This window comes from Mus caroli, unplaced genomic scaffold, assembly GCF_978045245.1.
Source record: "Mus caroli unplaced genomic scaffold, Mus_caroli_1 scaffold_4, whole genome shotgun sequence".
NCBI lineage: Eukaryota > Metazoa > Chordata > Mammalia > Rodentia > Muridae > Mus > Mus caroli.
The window spans coordinates 68,795,206-68,819,287 of record NW_028227259.1 but is presented as its reverse complement, the minus strand read 5'-3'; the positions used below and the strand labels follow the sequence as shown (position 1 = coordinate 68,819,287).

General features: G+C 42.5%; 1 protein-coding gene across 2 annotated transcripts in view; it reads right to left on the bottom strand.

Annotated features, from left to right (window-relative positions):
• Window positions 1-1,341: 1,341 nt before the first annotated feature.
• The window catches only part of Nsun7 (NOP2/Sun RNA methyltransferase family member 7), a 39,277-nt gene continuing 16,536 nt past the window's right edge, over window positions 1,342-24,082 (bottom strand). The window contains exons 5-13 of one of the 2 annotated variants that reach the window (XM_021163690.3): window positions 22,865-23,017; window positions 22,369-22,552; window positions 20,759-20,969; window positions 15,216-15,359; window positions 14,661-14,762; window positions 9,648-9,765; window positions 4,433-4,556; window positions 3,430-3,960; window positions 1,342-1,500 (exon numbers count right to left, since the gene is read on the bottom strand). In XM_021163690.3, coding sequence (XP_021019349.1) covers window positions 1,456-1,500; window positions 3,430-3,960; window positions 4,433-4,556; window positions 9,648-9,765; window positions 14,661-14,762; window positions 15,216-15,359; window positions 20,759-20,969; window positions 22,369-22,552; window positions 22,865-23,017 — 1,612 coding nt within the window. In that variant the 3' untranslated portion in view covers window positions 1,342-1,455. Of the gene's footprint in view, window positions 1,501-3,187; window positions 3,961-4,432; window positions 4,557-9,647; window positions 9,766-14,660; window positions 14,763-15,215; window positions 15,360-20,758; window positions 20,970-22,368; window positions 22,553-22,864; window positions 23,018-24,082 lie in introns of those variants that run through there. The other variant, XM_021163689.3, reaches the window with a different exon arrangement.

The window sequence follows — 24,082 nt, the reverse complement described above, 5'->3', positions numbered from 1 at the left end:
ACTGCTAATTTTTTTTTCTTTTTTTAATCCACATTAGGTGTTTAAGAAGGACATATAACAAACCACTCAAAACTGGGCCTCTTAACTTGCAGCCCCCAAAACTCCCCTTAGTGTGTGGCACATTCGCTTTATGAACATTGCAACACAAGACTCCAGAAACCACATGTCTCCCTGACATCAGCACAGTTTAATGAAACCAAAAGCTCTCTAGTTGGCCCAGTTTAACCTAACATCTGATGTGTTTACAGCCAGTTTAAAAAAAAAAAAAAAGTAATTGGGCCTGTTTCGGCATGCTGGCAGTGTGGCCCAGTGGCACGGCTCTTGTACAACATGCAGGGATCTGTGTTTAGTCCCTGAAAAGTGTCGGGGGAAAGGTTGGCACTTCAAGGCGGTGAAGACATCGCCAGGCAGCCACATTGGCCACTTCCTCCTGGAAAGACATCTTGTTTCTTTGTGTTGCCATTTGCTGTTGATCGTGTTTACACATTTTCATGTGAAATGTCCTGGGAATAAATGTAGCTGCATAAAATCTTTGACTCCTTGATCTGACAGCATATATAAGAAACAAATACAAATTTAGTGTCTCTGCAGTAATTTTATTTTCTGTATTATTCTTACTTCAAATTAAACCTTTAAAAAAAAAAGTAATGGAAGGCTCTGCTTTCGTCAGTGTTTGTGTCTTCCCACCTATTACGAATGTGGAAGTGGTTCCTTGAACGTTTTTAGTCAGTGCAGTGAAGTGGCATTCTGAACACACAAACCCATCTTGTCAGCAGCTAGAAATTTTTGTTAAGCAGTCTTTTAAGATTAAGGTATTTCAACATGCGCGCACACACACAAACATACACACACAGTCAGCCTTTCATTCTTACAAGATTGAGGAACAGAGATGGGGAGCCATTAACTCCAAGGTGAAAGGTGATAACTAGGTCATTTGGGTCTGTTTTAACTCCCTGACATGTAGGAGACAAATAAAAGTGTGTACCCAAGTTTTGTTCATTCGCTGTGTTGTGTTGTCTGGTCTTTGAGATAGATCTCACTCTGGAACCCAGACTGGCCTTGAACTCATGGAAATCCTCCTGGCCCAGCCTCCTGAGTACTGGGATTATAGATGTATGCCCCCCACGCCCCATCTTCTCTTACGCTATGAAAGACACTCTCGATGGACAACATTTCACCCTGCTTTCAGGGGGTTTACACTGGTAAACAGTTTCAGGTAAAAAAAAATAGGAACTTGTTTGGGGCAAGGCTCTGGGCTCAACCCCCAGCACCACAAAGTAAATAAATAAAGATATGAATCGTTACAGCGATATTTGAATACTATAATAGTTTGATTCTTTTTTATTTTGCCAACACTTTTAAGAAGCTCAAGCAGGTAAAATGCCAGTTAAAAGACAGTGTGCTCAGCCGTCTTCACTAGAGTTCTCTTAGGTTGCTTTTATCCTGTTTCTCTTCTTACTTTATCAGGAAATTATTGATCCTGTCCTCCCTAGAAGAGTCCTAAAGAAGAGCAGAATCTCTATGAATGGGCAAAGAGAAGACGAATTTAGTGCCGAGATACATATTAGGAGACGCCCAAGGGTCACGTGGCAGGAAACACATGCCACTAGAGGTTAGAAAATACCCTGAACCTCTATGGAGCCACGAGAGTGAACCCAGAAAATCGACGTGAGAGGGAAGGTTTTTCAGCCTGAGCTCCCAATTCCTGGGATGAAATGGCAGGTCGGGCTGCAGCCTAAAACACATCATTCAAAGAGATCCGTAGTTGATGTCTTGGTAAGATGTCTAAGCACTGGGAGCAGTGCAGGCTTGTGATTGATTTATAGAGCTAGGGATGGGAAGTAGCAGCTAGAACCTGCTCAGCAGGCGTCCAGACAGGGTCCACTGTGCAGCTCAGCCTAGACTGCACCTGGGAACCCATCTGCCCGTTCCCCACTTCCTATACTTGTAAAGAATCAACTAGCAAAAACCCTCCAGAATATAAGTGTAAGCTCTTGAAGTACAAAACTCGTTTTCTTCACTCAGATTTTAATGAAAAATATAAATCTTTAGCTAAAATAAAACTGTACTATGAAAAGCAACCCCCCCCCCCATCCTCTGTCCTTCCCACCTCAAGTGAGACCAAAAAAAGACCATTGGAGCTCAGACAGACCCCAGTCTACTGGCGTCCTGCTACCTGAACCGAGCCTTTAGAACTCCCAGTTCTATGCAGTTGCATTCTGAAAATCAAGCTTTACATTCAAACTCTGAATGTGTCTGAACTTAAAAAAAAAAAAAGAATTGTAATCATAACTTTATTTAACGTCAAACAATTTCTGTTGCCATGATGAAAAAAAAAATCAGACCCAGAAATGATAATCATGTCAGTATTACTAGGCAATGGTTACTATAGCTAAGAGTGGTGACATTTAATGTAATTAACATAGTGCTGCAATGTATTCTAACTGTGCATCAGAACTGAGTTCCCCAAGGTTCCATCCCCGCGTGCCCTTGAAATGACGTATACATTTGGCTGTGCCACCTGAACTTTGCGTAGAATCAGAAACCTCGGAGTTTCTGCTTCTGTTCGACAGTTAAGACCTATTTCTCAGAGTAAGAATCCCTAGGTGGAAACGTGCTCACTGTCCTCTTTCCAACAATGTTTGGCATAAACAGAAGGGCGGGATTATCATGCTTAGTCTACTCAGGATTCAGGAGTCTCTCCAGAAACATTTTCTGAATGAACATCTAGACTGTGCACATCTGGCACTTGGGATTTCCTGTGCTTCCTACCGTACTCAAAGCTCAGGCCACTAGAGAACCTCCTGACATGTCCTATCTCAGGAGCAGTAGGATGCTTAAGGAAAAAGCTGGCCTCGGTTGGGTTTGGACAGGTTTCAGCTACAGTAACTGCCTAGCTAAGGAGTGCTCGCAGGTTCCTGGCTAGAGCTGGAGCAGGCTGGAAAGAACAGCTTCCTTTGTGTCTCGGGATTTTCTACCAAGCCCCTCAGTCAGTTCTGCAAATCAACCTACTGAAAGGGGTCCTGGGTTCCCTTCAGGTAAGACAGCCATGCTCCGCCCATACTTGAAACCTCCCAAGAGTGAGACAAGGTCTAACAGCTGGTCCAGTCTGCAACTGGACTTCCTAAAACAGGTTATTAGCACTGAGCTGATGAAGCCTAGCGTAGCTCAGCCCCTCCAGTGTTACTCCTCACCTGTCTTTCATTCTCTCTCGGGAAGTTATATTGCATTAGAGGTTACTACGCAACCACAAGCACCAGTACCTTGTGTAACCGTATCTAAAACTGGACAGAGCCCAGCCACCCTGTCACAAGGGCCACACAGTCAGAGCCATGGTCTAGGGTGCCTGACGTGGGAAGAAGGTGTGCTCTCCTTAACCTTCTCCTTTCTTCTGGATGTTGATGATGTAAGATAGCGGGGCACACCAACCTTTGATCCAATGAAGCGGTAATAAAAATGGGTGGCTGGCATCTGAACCCTGGGCCCCTGGGGACTCAATGGGAATATCACTGGCGGCAGAACGATTTCAATCGGTTTCAGAGGGATCACTTTGCCTTCTGGCCGCGCTCTCACAAAGTTCATTGGCCTTTCTACCGGCCTGGTAAAATTCCTCACCAGTGGGGTCGATAAAGGCTTGCTAGGCTTTCTGACTTGGGAGGAAGTGCCGGCTTGAGACACAGTCTTTGCTGGGGCGGACATTTTTGTTGAAGTACTTATCTTGCTTTCTCGGTGCAAGAGCTCGGAGATTTTCATTTGGACGTTGCTGGTGTCGTTACCATCCACTGCCAAATGGTCGCGAAGTGGGTCCCCATGGTGAGGAGCCCTGGGCGGCAGCGCTTTTGATTTTTTCCTCTTCTTGTCCCTTTTGAGCGTCTTCCCGATCTCAACCCCTTCCAGTAGACCTTTGGCTGCTGCCCTGGCCAGAACGTCTTTCACTGACACTGTCTCAGATGGGTCTCGCTGCAAGGGAAGCAGGCAGTTGTTAGTGTAGGAGAGGTCACCATCGCTGTGCACATTTTAAATATTTATCAGTTATTTAGTGAAAAGATAAAACATATTAAAATAAATGCTTTTTAGGCCCTAGTTCCTAACATGACTCAGAAGCCCCAGAAAATAACTTTTTCTTAGGTCCCCATTTACAAACCTGGTAAGAATCCTGTTGCTTATCTCTTCCGTGTTAGGGAAGGACACCAGACAGTAGGCAGACTTCTGGGAGAGGTGGGAGTGGAGGGCACAGGGAGGAACACTGGGGGGAATCATGAAGAGCAGAGACTGTGTGCCACACAGCAACAATCCTGCTCTTGCCCTTTGGCTACTTGGGAAATACAATCAAGCCACTGCCAAATGGTCTTGAGTTGGGTTCCCATGATGGGAGTTGGTTGTTTTTCAATTCCAAAGTAGGTCATAGATTAGGAGCTCTCTTCTGTCTTACCTCTCTTGTTAAGATAGAAAGAAAACAGCCATTGTTCATATCAGATGGTTCCAATCTGAAGAATCTGTCCATAGACAGTTCTATCTCTTTTAGGGAGCACAGTGGGAGAACAGGAGGGCTGAGTCTGCAGTGGGGGAGAGAAGGGGTCAGCAGTTAAGATGACTCTTCATACAAGAGAGGAAGGGAGCACCCGTCGAATCTCTTTCCTATTTTGCCAGTCACTTAAGGGAAAAAAAAAAAAAAAACTCAAATAAGAAAATACGCTGATGCTGTCTTCCCCAATTTTAAGCTGAAAGCTCAATATTTCATATTAGTTCATAATTTATTATATGTCCAAAGTCTCTAAATAGCTGTGCCAAGAATAACAACAACCTTCTAACAAATTGAAAACCTCTCTAATGTGTTATCACAGTACAGCGATCAGAAATGCATAGCGCCAGGAATGGTGAGGTGGCTCTGGTGGTACCGTGCTTCATACAGGAAGCCGTGGGTTGGCTCCTCAGCACTGCATAAACTGGGGCCAGTGACACGGACTTGTAATGCCATCATTCCAGATGCAGAGACAGGAGGAACATAAGTTCGAGGTCATAGTTAGCAACATAGCAAGGCCAAGTGCCACCCCTGGGCTACATAGCAAACTAAATCAACCAATGGGGCTGGTGAGAGGCTTGGCAGGTAAAGCACAGATCTGATGACCTGCACTCAATCCCAGACACACACCAAGGGAGAACCGCCAACTCTCGAGGTAGTCTCTGACCATCATCACATTCGCTCTATGGCATGTGTGCACATGGGTGCACGCATGGGCGTGCGGACACACACAAAGTTCAACACTATGCTACACATACATGCACACACATACACATGCACACAAAGTTCAAGGCCATTCTCAACTACAGACTGAGTTTGAGGCCAGCCTAAAATACACGAGAGCCTGTGTCACAAAAGAAAAGTATACAAGACTTTCTGACACAAATAGAAAACCTTTTAATTACTAGTCTCTATAATGTTCTTTTTGAAATTTAGTTTCTCATTTAATAGCAAGTTTTATTTATAAAGGATCACTGGCAACCTGAAAATCACCCTGTGTTCAGCAAGTTATTTTCCATGTGACTGGGACAACAGTGAATAAGGACATGTCACTTGGGAAAGGGGTAGACATACGTGACCTCAGATGACTCCCGTAGAGTCCGTTAGAGCAGGTAATAGTGGAACTTACTCTATAGGCTGGATGGTCTTACTTACTTACTCACAGCTAGCCAACCCATCCTGAAGTGGGATTTTGTGCACACAAATCCATTTTGTGTTTGTTTGTTAGTTAGTTTGTTTGTTGAGACAGGGTCTCACTATGCAGCCCTGGCTAGCTTAGAACTATGTAGACCAGGCTAGCCTCAAGCTCAGAAACCTTTGTTTTCCCTACTGCTCCCAGACAACTGTTTTTAATCTGTTGGGATGCCATAAGTAGAAAATTCCACATCTGACTTCAGGTATCAGATCACACTCAAAATACTAGCATGTTAAAGTACTGTCAAAAATTACTCTCAGCTTTCTGTATAAGATGCAAATGAAATATAAATTAACTTTGTGCACAGCCTTGCCTTCCGTCCCCACCCCAGCACCTATGTACATACAAATATCCCAACATCTAAAAATATACAAACTCTGGTGTGCTTTTGGTCCCAATCGTTTTGTATATGAGACACTTAACTAATCTATGTATGTTCCCTATGCAAACAAAAATTACCTTTAAATTTTTATTCACTTTTGTATAAAGAATATTCAGTGAAATCAATTCTTGTTATCAATGTAGAATTTTCATCTCCAAACATCAAATGAAGGTTCTTAGTTTCAATTCACTGATCAACTGCCGGTACCTAGTAGAGCATCTGACACATACTGGGTATTCAGTACATAGTTGTTTAAAATGCTATTATATTTAGCTATAGTCATGCATTCTAAAAGTAGTAGTAATTCATAAATAAGATTAGACGAGTCATCTTCCAGAAATTATTCCCAAAAAGTGGTTTTGGAATTCCAGTTAATAGCCTCGTTCTGTAAATCTAAAATATTATCACACCCAGTGTCTTGATCTAGATGGTGACATTTGGGATTTTTTAAAGTTGGCATTTTATGACAATGTGGATGTATAATTGCTCTTGAAATAGATAAAGACCTTTGGAGACGTTGAGTGTCTTTTGCAAATCAAAAGGGTAAATTCTGGAAAACTGCAAAAGAGACTGTGGTGGGGTGGACAGCAACTCTCCCTCCCCCTGACAAAGTTTAAGTCCACTCAAAACTGCCCTCCAAAAGACCCAACAGGCAGCTGAAAGAGTCAGATGCACATATTTGCATCCAACCAACAGACAGAAGGAGCTGACCCCTGTTGTTGAATTAGGGAAGGCTGAAAGAAGCTGAGGAGAAGGGCAATCCGGTAGGAGAACCAGCAGTCTCAATTAATCTGGACTCCCGAGATCTCTCAAACACTGGACCACCAAACAGACAGCATACACCAGCTGATATGAGGCCCCCAACACACATATAGTAGAGGATTTCCAGGTCTGTGTTCATTCAGAGATGATGCACCTAACCCTCAAGATACTGGAGGCTGTGCCAGGCAGTGGTGGTGCACACCTTTGATCCCAGCACTTGGGAGGCAGAGGCAGGCAGATTTCTGAGTTCGAGGCCAGCCTGGTCTAAAAGTGAATTCCAGGACAGCCAGGGCTATTCAGAGAAACCCTGTCTGGGCAGGGGGTGTGGGGGGGAGAGACTGGAGGCTCCAGGGAGTTTAGAGGTCAGGGAGAAGGGGAGATGGGGACATCCATGTGGAGACAGGGTGGGGTGGGGAGGAGGTGTGGGATGTGGAGCAGTCGAAGGGTGGATGAGGAGTGGCAGGGAATGCAATATGGAGTGTAAAAAAAGTTGCTTGTTTTCTAAAAAACGCTTGAGGGCTTCTATTGTAAAATCCCATTCTTTACTCCATACACTGCACTGCTTAGTCAGTAAACAGGAAACATGGGCGGCCTCAGAAATAGGGAAACACATTGATGCTCATAAGGGAGATGGTCTGAAATTCCTCTCTGTTGAGTCTTTGTGTAGTTTAGGTATCAGGGTGACTGTGGCCTCATAGAATGAGTTTGGCAATGTTGCTTCCATTTCTATTTTGTAAAAAATAGTTTGAGGAGTATTGGTATTCGGTCTTTTTTGAAAGTCTGGTAGAATTCTTTACTAAAACCATTTGGCCCTGGGCTTTTTGGGGGGGATTTTAATGACTGCTTCTATTTCCTTCGGGATTATAGGACTGTTTAGATGGTTTATATCATCTTGATTTAAAGCTATTAAAAACAAAGACATCATGAAATCTGCAGGCAAATGGGTGGAATAGAAAATATCATCCAAATTGAAGTAACCCAGACAGAAAGACACTCATAGTATGTACTCACTTATAAGTGGATATTAGCCATAAAGAGTATGGGATAACCATGCTATTAAAAAAAATAAGTAGCCTGGCGGTGGTGGCGCACACCTTTAATCCCAGCACTTGGGAGGCAGAGGCAGGTGGATTTCTGAGTTCCAGGACAGCCCGGTCTACAGAGTGAGTTCCAGGACAGCCAGGGCTATACAGAGAAACCCTGTCTTGAAAAAACAAAAAACAAACAAACAAAAAAATAATAAGTAACGCGAGTCCAAGGGAGGATGGATGAATCTCACTCAGAAGGGGAAACAAAATATTCTTTGGAGGTGGAGGACGACCGACGGGGTGAGGAGGGTAACGGAGATGGGGATCAGTCCACGGCCTCTGCGTCAGCTCGGGCTCCCTGGTTCCTGCCCTGACTTCCTTCAATGATGGGCTAGTTAGTGATGTGAAAATTAAGTCAGATGAGCCCTTTCCTCCCCTACTTGTATTTTGTTTCCTCGAAACAGTAGAAGCCTCGCAAGGGCAGCTATCAACAGAAGCTTCTAAGGAAGAATGGGAAGTCAGCAAGAGAAAGTGTTGGTGTGAGCCACTTGTCAGCTTGTGAAATGAAAAACGCCAAAGAATCCAGGTGGGAGGACAGAGCAGACTAGATACGCATTAAGATTCTGAAGGAGAAGTCACAGCGTGAAAATAGATGTTTAATTCATCATCACAGACTTGAAAAACTAATTAGTCTTAAAAGCTTACTCTTGGAGTGAGTTCTTGATATCCACAGTGCGGGCCGTATTTGTTTTGTATTATTCTGCTTCTGCTTGCTTTGCTTGTTTGTTTGGGGCAGCACTGAAGATTAAATCAAGAACCTTAAGTATACGAGGCCACCGTTCTCCAACTGAGTTATATCTCCAGACCTTAGTACTGGTTTTTTGGAGATAGGTCTCTCTATGTAGCCCAGGCTGGCCTCAGACTTGTGGCAACCCTCTTTCCTCATCCTTCCAGGGGCTGGAGACAAAGTTGTGAGCCACACCCAGCTCACGGTAGCATTAATACCCAGCTCATGGTAGCATTAATACCCAGCTCACGGTAGCATTAATACCCAGCTCACAGTAGCATTAATACCCAGCTCACGGTAGCATTAATACCCAGCTCACGGTAGCATTAATACCCAGCTCACGGTAGCATTAATGCTCTCTCTTTCCAACTTTACTGCTATATTTTACTGTGAAGCTGTCATAGATGCCCATGCCATTTTTTTTTTCACTAATTTCCCAGTGGGTACAAAATATTAAAAGTGCTTATTTTCCCTCTGTGGGGTAATACATATATCTAAGGAAGATATGAAATTTAGACTAGTTTATCCAGGAATCAACCAAGGCAAAGTCAAATGCCTTTAACTTTAACAATAACAAAAACAAACTTACATACAATACAGAGTTGGTAGACTAGTGCTATGCCTTGGTGGGTAAAAGTGCTGGCTGCCAAACCTGGTGCCCTGTGTTCAAACCCTGAGGCCCACATGGCGGTGAGAGAAAAGACTCCTACAAATCATTCTTCAACATCTGCACATGTGTGCGTGCGCGCACACATGCGTGTATACACACACACACACACACACACACAAAACATATAAAACTGTTCAAGTGTTTATTCACAAGCTGGGGAGAATCCACTTTAAAGCTGTAAGATTTTAGACTGTTCAGTCATATTACATTATAACAAGAACTATAATATATTTATATAACTCCAAATATCATTCCGCCACTTTCAAGTCTTTGTTGATGGTGGTTTAGAGCCTTTCCTTACCTGTAAGGTTGCATTTTAACCCCTGAGCTTTGATATTCCAGTGCTTTCTCAACAACGTCTTCATTTTCCTCTTTAGAGACAGAACATGTGCAATAGACAATTGCTTGAACTTTAGTAACTGTATTGAAAGACGATAAAATCAGTACGGTTACCCATTGCATACCACCAAATATTCATGGAAATGATTTCAATGGATGCTTGAGTATCTCCCCTTTATTTTATTTTTTAATTTAAAAATTGCATTTGTTTGTGTGTGCGCCATGGCACACACGTGGAAGTCAGAGGACAACTTGTGGAAACTTAACCTCTCCTTCAGCCATGGGAGTCCCAGGCAATTCCTCAGACTCAGCAAACGCCCTCACCTGCTGTGACACCCCACTGCCCCTTGAATGGCTCTCCTTCAAAAAAAAGAGCTTGTATTAGTAATGTAAGCAATGACCAGTAAGTAATGTAAATCCTGCTAGACTCTGTGTGTGTGTGTGTGTGTGTGTGTGTGAGAGAGAGAGAGAGAGAGAGAGAGAATTCAAGCATTGTGATCAATCAGTTCCATACACAAAGAAATAAACACTGCACACTATCATGAGCAGAAATCCCTCTCTGTACATTCTATCACGTAATTAGTTAAAAAGACTCTAGAAATAAACAGATATTAATGGGAATTGTAATTCTGTTTCTTGCTGATTTGCGAACCTGGAAAGATTACTCAAAAGACTCAGATCTCTCATCCACGAAACAGCGAACCACCACGATCCGTGGCTCACTCATTTTTATTCATACTAACTGGACACCAACCAGGTGACAAGCACTTTCCGAGGCTTTGTGATCCTCAGTGGGGGGAGGGGGTCCTGCCCCTGTGGATTTTTTTTTTTTTTTTGGTTAATCCTTACAGAGGATGAACAAAAGTAAAACATGATTAGGAAAACAATTTAGGTGATACAATGAAGTGGGGTGGGTAACTGCTTCAGAGGAGAAGCTGCTGCTTTAAACGGCGTCATCACTGTAAGCACTGCTGATCTACAGGACTGTGCACAGAAGAGGAGACCAGGGGTCAACCTGAACTCCCTAAGAAATGGCACAGCCCAGCATAAAGGCCCTGACAGGGAAGTGGGATCGGCTTTTCAGAGTCTGTCAGGGCCCATCTGACCAGGTTACAGGAAGTGAGGAGAGAGGCTGTCTTATTTAGGGGTTCCATTGCTTTAAAGAGACACCATGACCAACTCTTATAAAGGACTGCATCTAATTGGCTTACAGATTCAGAGGTTCAGTCCATCATCATCATCATCTGAGAACAAGAAGCATGGCAGCATCTAGGCAGACATAGTGCTGGTGGAGGAGCTGAGAGTTCTACATCTTGTTCCAAAGGCAAACAGGAGAAGACTGACTTCCAGAAAGCTAGGGGGAGGGTCTCAAAGGCCACCCTCACAGTGACACTGTTCTACCAACAAGGCCACACCTCCTCCTACAAGCCACACCTCCTAATATTACCACTCCCTGGGCCAAGCATATTCAAACCAAAACATTGTACTCCCTGACCCGGGCTTGTTCAAACACATAAGTCTATAGGGGGCATACCTAGCCATAGCATAATGTGAAATACATTTAGTACAACTTTAAAAGTCCCCAGTTCCAAGTCACTTAACTTGTAATCCCTTACAAAATCAACAACAGAGAGCAGATCACATGCCTTAGACATCACAGGATATACATTACCACTCCAAAATGACATATTGTAGAAATCCTAGACAAAAGCAAGATCAAAAACCAGCTGGGAAACTCCAAACTCTGCATCTCCATGTCTGATGTTAAAGCACCCATCAGATCTCCAACTCTTACCTGCTTTGATGACTGCAATACACTTGGGCTGGTTCCATTCCCTGTTAGCAGCTTTCCTTAGCAGGTAACCTACAACTCTGGCATCCCTAACATCTTGGGGTCTCCAAGTTAACTTCAACTTCACAGATTCTTGTTTCAATGCCTGGGGTCCACACGTGATCTTCTGGACTCCTCCAAAGAGCGTGGGTCACTTCTTCAGCTCTGTACTAGGCTCAGGTTGACTCCACTCCACTGCTGCTGCTGTTCTTGGTGGTCATCCCATGGTACTGGCATCTCCAATTTGCCAGTGTCTCCCACTGCAGTTAGGCTTCACCAATAGCCTCTCATAGGCTCTCTTCATGGTGTCAAGACTCAACTTCTTTACATGATCTCTTCAGTTCTGGGCCATCAAAACCAGTACCACCTGGGTAATTCTTATACATTACCCAGTCCAGCTGAAGCATAAGGTACAACATTGGCCATCTCTACAACACAGCCTCTTTGTGCTCTCAGAAAACAGTTCCCAGAAGATTTCCCCTCAGTGATATTGGTCTCTTCTTAATCACTGATAGGTTCTTAGCTCCAGCTAACCAGCGTCAATCGTCCCAGTAGTCCCTTCTATTCTTGATTCTAAAGCCAGAGCCACAATGCTGAAGCTGCTGAGTTCTGCAGCTTGTTAGAACTGGAACATGGCCCCCTTGTCCTATTACATCATCACCAGCTTTCTGTTTTCCAACCCCTTCACTGCCTAAGCTTGGCTGTCATGGAGCTGGCTTTGTAGACTGACCTTGAACTCAAGAGCTGTACATGGTTCTGTCTCCTGAATGCTGGGATGAAAGGTGTGTACCACCAAGCCTGGATCTAAGCTTTTCTCTACCTGGAACTTGCTCTGTACCAAGCTGGCCTTGAACTCAGAGATCTGCTTATTTCTGTCTCCTGGGATTAAAGGTGTGTACCACGATGCCTGGGTCTAAGCTTTTCATGATCACTATTTCTCAAAATCTGGATCAAAAACCTGTGTCTTCCATATCTTTTTAAGCTGAATTGTAGTTCATTCTGTATTAAGACTTCAAATGAAAACAATAACCCAAGTAAACAGTAAGCTTAGCTGGGTGGGATCCTGCCCCGAGGTTACCACTCCCTTAATCTGTGTACCTCCTCAAACACAGGATGTAGCTCTATTGTGCTTTCTAGTGCCCTTTTATTACTCAAAATATACATTTTGTATTTTTCCTTTCTAAGCTTGCTATGCTTGATCAAAACACTCCTCATAATACTGAACCACAGGATAAAGTCTAAACTCGGCTTTTTTGAGACTTCCTTTGTCAATGCTATTAATCTGAATCTTTCACTTTAGCCTCAATCAGACTCTTCGGACAAGGGCAAAAAGCAGCCTCACTCTTCACCAGAATATCACAAGAACAGTCTCTAGGCTGCATGCTAACATTCTGCTCCTTTGGAAACTCTTGAGCCAGCCCCCGACAGTTCGAATTGCCCTCAGCACCAATGTCTTCCATATTCCTACTAGGATGGCATATTAAGTCCTACTGAAGGCATTCCACTGCCTTCCAAAGTCCCAAAATCCACATTCCTGCAAACAAAAGGTCGATCACAGCAATACCCCAGTCTCTGGTGCCAACTTCTGCCTTAGTTTGAATTTCCATTGCTGTGAAGAGACACCATTACCAAGGCAAGTCTTATAATGGATAGCACTTAATTGAGACTGGCTTACAGGTTCTGAGGTTCAGCCTATTATCATGGTGGAAAGCATGGTAGCATCCAGGCAGGCCTAGTGCTGGAAAAGGAGCAGAGAGTTCTACATCTGAATCTGAAGGCAGCCAGGAGAAGACTGACTTCCAGGAAGCTAGGGGGAGAGTCTCAAAGGCCACTCCCACAGTGACGCACTTCCACCTACAAGGCCATGCCTCCTAATAGTGCTACTTTCCGGGACAAGCATATTCAAACCACCACAGAGGTGTAGGGGATGAAGTTAGAAAATGCAGTCTTAGGGGTGGAGAGGTGGTTCAGCCGTGGAGAGCACCTTCTGAACTGGGATTTTTAGACCACTAAATGGACTAAGGATTTTTCACCCTGGTTGAAACTTATTTAACAATTTCACACCACCTGCTGAGACTGTAGAGGTGGAAGTCGGTAGACAAACTAAGTCCAACAGGTTATCCTAGTGTACAGTGCTCGGGTGAGCATATTGACAATAATGGAGGTGGCTAGTCCCCAGTGTATATTAGAGTACAACGTTCCTGGAAGTCTACTGACATGATATTAGCTGAAATGACAGTATAGAGAAGAGCAGGGATGGTAGGAGGAGCAGGTGTGGTGGGAAGGGCAGGCCTGATGGGCGGGGCAGGTGTGGTGGGAAGAACAGGCCTGGTGGGAGGGGCAGGCATTTGTGGGAGGGGCAGGTCTGGTGGGAGGGGCAAGTCTGGTGGGAGGGGCAGGCCTGGTGGGCGGGGCAGGTATGGTGGGAGGAACAGGCATGGTTGGAGGAGGTCCACAACATCTGTTTTCTCTGTTTAACTTGGAGAAGTTACAATATAGGGGATTCTTGTTAGTTCTTGTTCCAAAGAGCCAGAATGGGAGAGGAGAACAGACAAGAGGCTTGGCAATGGGAACCCTTAATCCCAGAAACCAGTATGCTAAAGTATGAAGAGAGCTCCAGGCTTGCTCAAGATATGAGAGCCTGTCTCAAAATAAGTTAAACATGTGTAAAAACTATTTTAATGGACTATAGGGGAGTTGTCAGGGATGACAAGTGACAAGAGAAGAAGTACACCAAGAGAGAAGTCAGAGTGCGGAGCAGGGAAGGTGAAGGAGTACGAGCTGTGACGATGCTGAGCTGGGTATGGTGGCGTGCGTCCATCCTCCCAGCACTCAGAAGACTGAGGCGAGAGCCATGTAAACTCAAGCCCTGTGCGGGCTACCCAGCAAGACTATAAACAAACAAACGAATGTACTGAGTTTATGATATTAAACTTAGTATAGTTTACTATCTATAAAGAGATGGTATATTTTCAAAATGTACTAAGTTGATAGGAATGAACATTTTGTTTGAAGGCACTAAGGCTGAAATTTTGCTTGTGGTTCCCGTATTGTTGCTTTATTCTAATAGGTAAGTGAAATGTGTATTTGTGAGTCAAAGATTAACACTGTGTTTTAGTAAATCAGCACTAATGATAAGCTTACATTTCATTGCGTGTGTTAGCTGTTCAAACTGCTGCTGAGCCAAAGTCTCAAGTTTATCTTTCGGTAGACCACCTTGAGAAAGATCTTGAAGTAAACTTTTATCTAAATTTTGGAAAGTAAAAACATACTTTTAAAATACAACACCATAGGTGCTTTTCATAAATTAAGATCAATTGTATAATAATATAAATTTTCATAGATGATTCCTACTAATGCAGTCGACAATAGTAAAATATTGACTTAGAATTGAACATAATGGTAATTATATTTGGTCTTATGGCTATTTTTCAAAAGGGATATAGAGAACATTTAATATTGGTTTTCTCCAAGCTTCTATGAAATAATCAGTCAAAGATAAGTCCCTTATCCAACGAATACAAGCAGTCCAAGGAGGAATACAGAAAATAAAAAACAAGATTTATTCTCCAATGTTGACATTTATAAGTTATTAATCAATGAATTTCATTGTTTAATTTTGAAATCAATGAATTTCATGATTAACTTCATGCTTAATTAATCAATGAATTTCATTAATTTAGAAATCAAAACGAGTACCTTCGTGTTCATTTAAAATGAATTCCACTGGGTTACTGACACCGAGGCTGGAACAGCGAGGTAGCAACAGGATGACCTTCACGTTCTGTAACCGGTGATCTTTGGATTCGATGCTAAGAAATGTTTCGTGAAGTATTTCAATATCTGAGAAGAAAAAACAGCAAGCAAGCAAGCAAACAAACAAAAGAAAACACTCATGTTAAATATGGAAAATCTGAATTCTGGATGCATCATGTGACTGCAGCTCTTGACTCTTCGTTTCCAGTTCTCAACCCCACATAAACTAAACACAATGTAGCTAGAAAAGGAAACTGTTCTTCTCTTTAAAAGTTATTGAAGTGATTTGCTTCCTTTTTTAAGGTTTCTTTTTAGCTATGTGTGTGTGTGTGTGAGATGTGTGTGGCTACTCACAGAGACCAGAAGAAGATATGGAATCTCCTGAAACTGAAATTATAGGCTGTTGTAAGTAGCCCAACTCGGGTGATCAGAACCTCTCAGGTCCTTTGCAAGAGCAGTAGTATATGCCTTAACCACATAGCCATCTCCTCTGCCCTGACCTCTGTATTTAAAAAATAAAATAGAATTAGATTTATGTATATGAGTGTTTTGCCTCCGTGCACATATGTGTATGTACCACATACATGCCTGGTTCCCACAGGGCTCAGAAGAAGATGCTGGATGCCCCCAAGCTAGAGTTACAGATGGTTGCAATCCACCGTGTAGAAACCAGATACCAAACCTGGGTCGTCTGTAAAAGCAACAAGTGCTTTTAACCACTGAGCCAACTCTTCAGCCACAAATCCTGTTAATTAAAAACTTACTTATAAAGATTATTTATTTTATCCTGACTTCATTAAGGGGTGGATATGTGTTGTTAGGTTTTATTGTCAATTGGACACAGTCTAGAATCACCTGGGAAGGGGAATGTCAGCTGAAAAAATGGCTCCCTCAAGCAGATTGGACTGTGAGAATGTCTTGGGGCGTTTTCTGGACTGATCTATGAAGGCCCAGCCAACTGTGGGTAGCACCATCTCTAGGCAAGTGGACCTGGGCTGTATAAGAAAGCTAGCTGAGCACTAACCGATAAGCAGCCTTCTCTATGGTTCCTGCCTTTAGATTCGTACCTTGACTTCTTATCCTGGCTTTCCTCAGTGATGGACTGTGACCTGGAAGTATAAGCTAAAATAAACTATTTCCTTCCCAAATTGCTTTTTTGTCAGAGTGTTTTATTACAGCAACAGAAAACAAACTAAAACACCCTTTAAACCTGTCATTTGGTAAGTTAGGACAGGAAGACCAAGGGTTTAAGGAGTGCCTGGTATTATGTGCCTCTGTGTGTGTGTGTGTGTGTTTAAACATTTATCCTTCTTATACTGTAAATTTCACTGCTGTATTCACAAAACGAAGCAAAATTAATGTCGTGATGTCTAAGACAGTGATAAGCAGAGAGATATGCATAACATAGGTCAGTAAATATTTGTTGAATAAATCATTTAGTTTTTTTTTGTTTTTTGTTTTTTGTTTTTTGGTTTTTTGAGACAGGGTTTCTCTGTACAGCCCTGGCTGTCCTGGAACTCACTTTGTAGACCAGGCTGGCCTCGAACTCAGAAATCCGCCTGCCTCTGCCTCCCGAGTGCTGGGATTAAAGGCGTGCGCCACCACGCCCGGCATCATTTAGTTTTTTAGGTAGTTCCCATTATGAATATTGCTCCTCTAAGTCTCACTAACACTTTGTCTTAGAAACCTATTCCAGACTAGTTAGAAGGTGAGTGTTACATCTGTAGGAGTCACTCGTGTTGATGGGTATGATAACAGTTCCTTCTCTATTAAATCCCATTATCGATAGATATCGATGCTGTTTCTAGCTTGAGGCTATGGCAAGTAACATGTTAGAGTTTGGATGCGGTCGGTCACCAACCAGTTCCTATGTTAGAAGCTTGGTGCTCAGGTGGGAGCTTTAGTAGGCAAGGTAACGTTCATGGACGATAATTAGAGGATTTTGGACACTGTCCCCAGAAGAAACTAAGGAGGGACTTATTGAGTGACTTAGACCCCATGAGAGTGGGCTATATTAAGACACCATAACTTGCTTTCTCCAGTCTCTGGCTTCCTCGTCTCATCACGTGATCTCTTCTTGTATGTGGTCCCACAGTTCTGCTGTCTGCCGTGCTGCGATGTAGGCAGAGGGCCTCACAGAGCCAGCAGATGCTGGTGATCTTCGACGTCTATGACTGTGATACAGACAGCCTACTTCTTATAGTTATTTGGCCTCCAGTATTTGGTTAGAAAATCGATAATGCTTCTGTGAATACTGTCGCATGCAGTTTTGGGTGCATATATTTGCACTATGTATGGTGGGGAGGTGGTCAACCTAGACCTAAAATCCCGGGTGTGATTACAGGTTATCTGCAACTTTGACTATTAACTAGATTTTTCCAAACTGGTTATCTAAAGTCACGGCTCCACAGGCAGTGTTGGTTCATTTCCAATTGGTCATTGCCAATCTTTTCTATTTTAATTATTCTGTAGGTGAGCGTTTGCACTGTTGTGATTCTAGTCGCAATTCCCTGGTTACCACTGGGCTCTGTTGCTTTTAATGTGAATTTTGGTTTTTGCTCTGGTTATATTCTTTTTTTTAAGGTTTATTTATTTATTTCATGTATGTGAGTACACTGTCACTGTCTTCAGACATAGCAGAAGAGGGCATCGGATCCCATTACATATGGTTGTGAGCCATCATGTGGTTGCTGGGAATTGAACTCTGGAAGAGCAGTCAGTGCTCTTAACCACTGAGCCATCTCTCCAGTCCCCTGGTTATACTCTCTTTTTTTTGTGTAATATATAGTTATGCCACTTACACTTTTCCCTATGGAGGCATGTGGGTTTGTTATCATCATCGTCATCATCACCCGAGTGTATGAATGTATATGTGTGTGCCTGCCTGTGTGTGTGCTTTCGTGTCATGTTACGCCAGTGGAGGTCACCTATTTCCACCTTTGTAAAGGTTCCAGGGATTAAACTCAAATCATCAGACTTGCACAGCAAAGTCTTTTTACCCCAAGGCGTCATCTTGCCAGCCCGAAGCATGTGGTTTTTATTGTTAATTCATAAGAATTTCTAAACATGATAGATAAAAATCAATTGATATACTTCTCTATAATTTGTCATTTTATTACTATGCAGAACTTTTACTTTTTTCTGGTGCCCAGCTAATCAGTCTTCTATGCTCAATGTCTCTCAAGGTGTTTCCCCAGGTCATGAAGTATTTCTCCCATAACACAGTCTATGCTGTTCTAGATGTACACATGAAATGAAGTATCAGTTGTCTTTCTAGCATGGTTTACGAAAGAGATCATCTGTTCCCCGGCATTCTTCAGGGTTGCTCAGTCCTAATCGAAGCACTGTGTGTGCAGGCCTTGTTGAGACTCTACTGTCCCTTTGTGTTACTTATCCACACAGACATGGCATCCACTGTTGTAGATCTTTACATATGTGGTGGTTTGAATAATGTTTGGTCCACACAGACTCATGCACTTGAGCTTTGTCCATGGGGCATGGCCCTATTAGGAAGTGTGGCCTTGTTAGACAAAGTGTGTTGCTATGGGGATGGGCTTTGAGGTCTCTATGCTCAAACTGTACCCAGTGTGGAATTCCAGTCCCCTCCTGGTTGCCTACAGAAGTCAGTTTCTTCCTGCTGCCTTTGGATCGAGATGTACAACTCACAGCTCCTTCTCCAGCACCACGCCTGCCTGCATGCTGCCTGCCATGCTTTCCATAATGATGATAGTGGACTAGACCTCTGAAACTTTAAGCCAGCCCCCGTTCAATGTCTGTCTTTATAAAAGTTATCTTGGTTATGGTGTCTCTTCACAGCAATAAAACTCAAACTAAGACAATATATTAGATGAATGTTTTATGAAGTAAACTTTCTCCCCCTTGTTTTCATTGCCAGTGTGTTCTGGTTGGTATGCTTGGCCCTCTTTCTTGAGATTTATTTTTTTCATGTGTGCGTACATGGTGAGGAGCTTGTGCGTGTATGTGTGGGTGTATCCATTATCAGCCTGAAATTCTTCTCCATTCTTTTCCTCTCTCTCTTTGTCCCCCTTTTATTTGGTAATGGCAATCAAAGGCAGGGAGTGAAACATGCTATGCACATCTCCCCTCACTGGGCTCCCCCAACCTGTTTACTTCTTATTTGTACACACTGCAGTTTTGTATTTCTAGAATATCCTCTCGGCTTCTATTATAGTTCACATCCTATGGCTTACCGTTAGTCTCTTTGGTTACTGCTGGTAATCCTGGCTGCAGAACACCGTGCTTTGCCTTCATTTTTCAGCAGCTATGCTGTGATGCCTGCAGTATTAACTTATTTTATGTAGCCTGCTTAGCATACAAGCTCATAACCATTAGTCCTAGCTAGAGTCCACAGCTGACAGATCCAGTATCCACATGCTCAGTAGGTCTCATTCCTGGCTAGTCATTGATTCACATCTACCATTTCTCAGGCTCAGGGCTAAAATGATGGTCTCTTTTCTTTGCAGTTTAGTATTGTTGAGTCATATCCTTCCTTTTTTTTTTTTTTTTTTTGCCTATTTTTAACTGAGTGCTAGACGTTGCATTTGGAAATATTTAGAAGATAACTGGAAAGTTAGAATTATTTTTTTTCCCAGAGAGAATTTACCCTGCTTACAATGTGGGTGGCATGGGCCTGTCTAAGACCATACATCCTAGGTCACCTTAATTCAATTAGAAATTAAGACAGAGGCTGGAGAGATGGTTCAGTGATTAAGAGCACTGACTGCTCTTCCAGAGGTCCCGAGTTCAATTCCCAGCAACCACATGGTGGCTCATAACCATCTGCAATGGGATCTGATGCCATCTTCTGAAGTGTCTGAAGAAAGCAATGGTGTACTCATATGCATTAAATTAATTAATTAATTAAAAAAAAGAAAAGAACAAAAGAAATTAAGATGGATGAAATTTGGGGTTCTACTGTTGCTTCTAGTTGCCTGAGAGTCAAGGACTGGTCACGATCCAGGCTCTACTTCTGTGTTTCAAATAAAACGCTGGAGGCCCAAGCTACCTTCCCTGGTCAAGCCTACAAATTATTTACCTTTTGTCTTTCTGGCTTTGTGACTCTATCAACAATTTTGTTGACTTTTTCAGCCTCACTAAACCTCTAGTAAAATGTGGTCTTTTCTTTTCCTGACTCAATGAGAACTTAAAAATGATTCATGAACATAAAAGACTTCCTCTCTATCCTCTCCTGGTCTCTTTGTCAAGAAAGCATCTATGCTTGATATGACTCGAGTCAGATGTTACTGTGTCTGAGATAAAAACCAAACTCAATTATGAAACACCGAGGTGTCAGTTACCTTAACCTAGAGCTATTAAACTAATATTAAACACGATGCAGATCTGTGAGGGTTTTAGAAGGATGGTTCCCGCGTGATTTATATTACAAAGAATTAGTAAATGCAAACGCTTTTAACATTTCGAAATTCTTACAGAACGCTAATCATCAAATAAACATTGCCGCATACTTTGACATCCCATTCTTGTAAAAAGTTTCCTCGCATCAAAATCCTTCTCTTCTGGTTGTATTCCACATACAAAGATTTTCGAAGTGTGACCACTTGTTAAGATGGACATATGGGCAACAGTGTACCACGAACCCGTGTTGACCATTAGGACATCATCATCAATGTTTATCAAAGCCTTCACAGAGTGGACGGCAAGACTTCGAGATTTGTCCTATAGACAATAGTATAATTACAATTTGAAAGTGTGTAACAGAAAAATAAGCGGACTTATTTCTACTTTAAATGAAAACCAACACTTGGTGGAAAACCTAAAAAAGTACCTGATCCATTTGAGTAAAAAATGTTAATATATGTCTACTTGGAAGGCAACAAGAGTAACTGACACATGTGTTTAAAACAAAAGGCTTTCTCAATTTACCCCAATTATGTCTACGGTTTAGTCTCCGGATAGCAACAGGCCAATCCTAAAATCTCAAAGTGTAATTTATATATTACTATGGCTTGCCTTCCATTCTTCTGTGTTGTGAATGTTTTTAGTTATGTGTGTGTACAGGTGTCTGTGTGGGGATTTGTCCACATGAATGCAGTGCCTATGGTGGTCAGAAGGTGGTGTCAGGTCCTCTGGAGTTGGAGTTACAGACAGTAGTGAGAAGCCTCAAGGGGCTGTTTTCTTTCCCACAAACCATCTCTCCAGTCCCTAAGCTTCCATTCTTAGCCCTTCATGAAATCCCATTCACCCATTCCTACCATTTTTAATTCCCAACTACACCACCATTTAAATTGCTGCTGGCTCACACTGGGCAGAAATGATATAATATTCTACCCAAGGATATGGTATGGAAGGCTGCGGCTGGGGGACTGCCATGAGTCAGAGGCTAATCTGAGCAAAGTAAAGAGTTCCAAGATCCTGTCTCAAGAAAGCCAAAGAGTAGGTTCAGGGAAAGGGATAAAGCTCAGATGCTACGTCAATCTACCTCCCTGTGTTGGTAATGCATAATAGACCTCTTACAAATCAAAGTTGTAGTGCTCTGACAGGGAGAGCACGAGGAAGCATTACACACTGTTCTAGGAACACTGGTGCTATACCTTCCCAGGGAAGGAAGGAAGGGAGGGAGGGAGGGAGGGAGGGAGGGAGGGAGGGAGGGAGGAGAGAGAAGGTCTTATTGTAGCTTCTCTTGGATCCTCTCTTAGGAAGAAAAAAAATCACAGCCTTTTAAAGGTGGCCGCTAAAATCTTCCTCATATTTATGAATACACTCTGTACAGGAGGAAGTGAACCACGTGTGTGCCTCCTGCCCGTGGGGATGAGAAGAAGGCTCTGGACCCTCTGGGACTGGAGTCTCAGATAGTTGTAACCTGCCCTGTGAGTACTGGGGATCAAACCTGGGCACCATCTCCACTGCCTGAGAATGTATTCCTTATGACTTGCAGGGGACCTGGAGGTCTGATGGTAATGAAAATGGTGGCAGGAGAGAGATGCACTTTATTCGAGGGGACCGACCCTCAACCCTCGGGCTTTTAAATCCCCCTGAGATTTCATTTTTCAGGTGTAAGGATTCTTTGGGCACACAGGGTTATTCAGATTCACAATGAGAATAAATAGTAGTTTACCTGGAAAATAAGTTTATAGTCTTTTATGAGATCTATGTTTAAAAGGTCTGTTTTGAGATGAGCTGGGAAAATTAAGACGTTGAAGCAGTGCTGGTCTACTGCATAGACTTTCTCATTGACACTCGTTATAGACTTGACTTTAGAGTAACCTTTCCTCCTCAAATTATTATAGACTTCTTCAAGGCTAGAAATAGAAACATAATTACAAATAGGGTGCACTCAAATGAATTTAACATTAATACATGTTACTGCTACAATGCATCACTGTGCACAATGCATCTGATAAAACAGTTCTAGTCCAGCTAACAGATAATTAGACACAGAAAATGTGAGCCTGTTAGTATAATTTTATCAACAATGTAGTAAACTTAAACTATGACTTTAATTATTTCCCTAAATGTGACCTCGGCCCTTAGAAAGGTAATTTTTTTTTTTACATTATCTTAAAAGAATGGGGTTTTGAAATATGAATGAAGAACTGAATTGAAATGCATACCTTATTTTACTAGTATTTATCCAAGCATAAAGAGGCAAAGTTGAGGCCCTTTGTTCCTGTTTCCTAACTGTCTCTGGCAGAATATGGTAAATCGAGAGGGCATCATGTTTGATTCGACATCTCGCCAAGGCTGCAGCCAATTTTGTCTTAAAGCTAGAGACAGAAAACCCATGAACTTGAAACAAGACAATCAACTCTTTATTTGAAACATTTTAAAAAAATCACATTTGTAATTTTGACAAACTTTTGAAGTCTAAAATAAAAATTTGTAACATTCGAAAATAGAAATCCTATAGTCCTGATCTTCTGTTCTTTTTTTTTCTCTGCCGCTAGATAGTTATATGGCCTTCACTCACATACTCATCCACAGCATCAATAGTTAGAGAAAACCATTTGTGGGATGAGTGTAGAATTTTGAGGCAGATGAAACAGAAGCTGGGTGCAGGGTCTGTCACTCACCAGATGTGTAACCTTGAGAATGTCACTTACTCCCTCTCTTGGCCTCAGTTTCCCCATTTGTAAAGGCAGCCAACTTACCTTAGTGTCAATGTACGTATACCAACCAGAACAGCCCAGGACTAACACGTAGCAGGGAGAGATTATAGTCTGTTAAGGTTGTTAAGATGACAAAAGTATAATGTTGATAATACTCGAAAGATTCCATTAATCTCTATCAAATCCTGCTTAGTTCTGAATGTCCCACGTCTTGAAATCCCAAGCAAGAGGAAAGAAAAAACTTTAGTATCACTGTGAAGACCCAATGCAGTATAACGAGTGCAAACAGGATTTGTGTGTGTCGAGCGCAAACAGGATTTGTGTGTGTGTGTGTGTCTTTTAGAACTTTCCCAGTAGGAATATAACTGAAATGAAGGGAAAAAAAGAAAGAAAGAAACAGATGTCACAAAAGGCCACGTGCACACTGAGGTTTGCTTGATGTGAATTTTTTTTGGTTTTTCGAGACAGGGTTTCTCTGTATAGCTCTGGCTGTCCTGGAACTCACTTTGTAGACCAGGCTGGCCTCGAACTCAGAAATCCGCCTGCCTCTGCCTCCCGAGTGCTGGGATTAAAGGCGTGCGCCACCACCACCCGGCTGCTTGATGTGAATTTAAAAAACAAAACAAACAAACAAACAAACAAAAGAACGGGGCGCAGAACTTGATAACCGAGCTGCCCTGTTATCATTTCAGCACCAAGTGCTGGACGCTGCTTTCTTTTCCT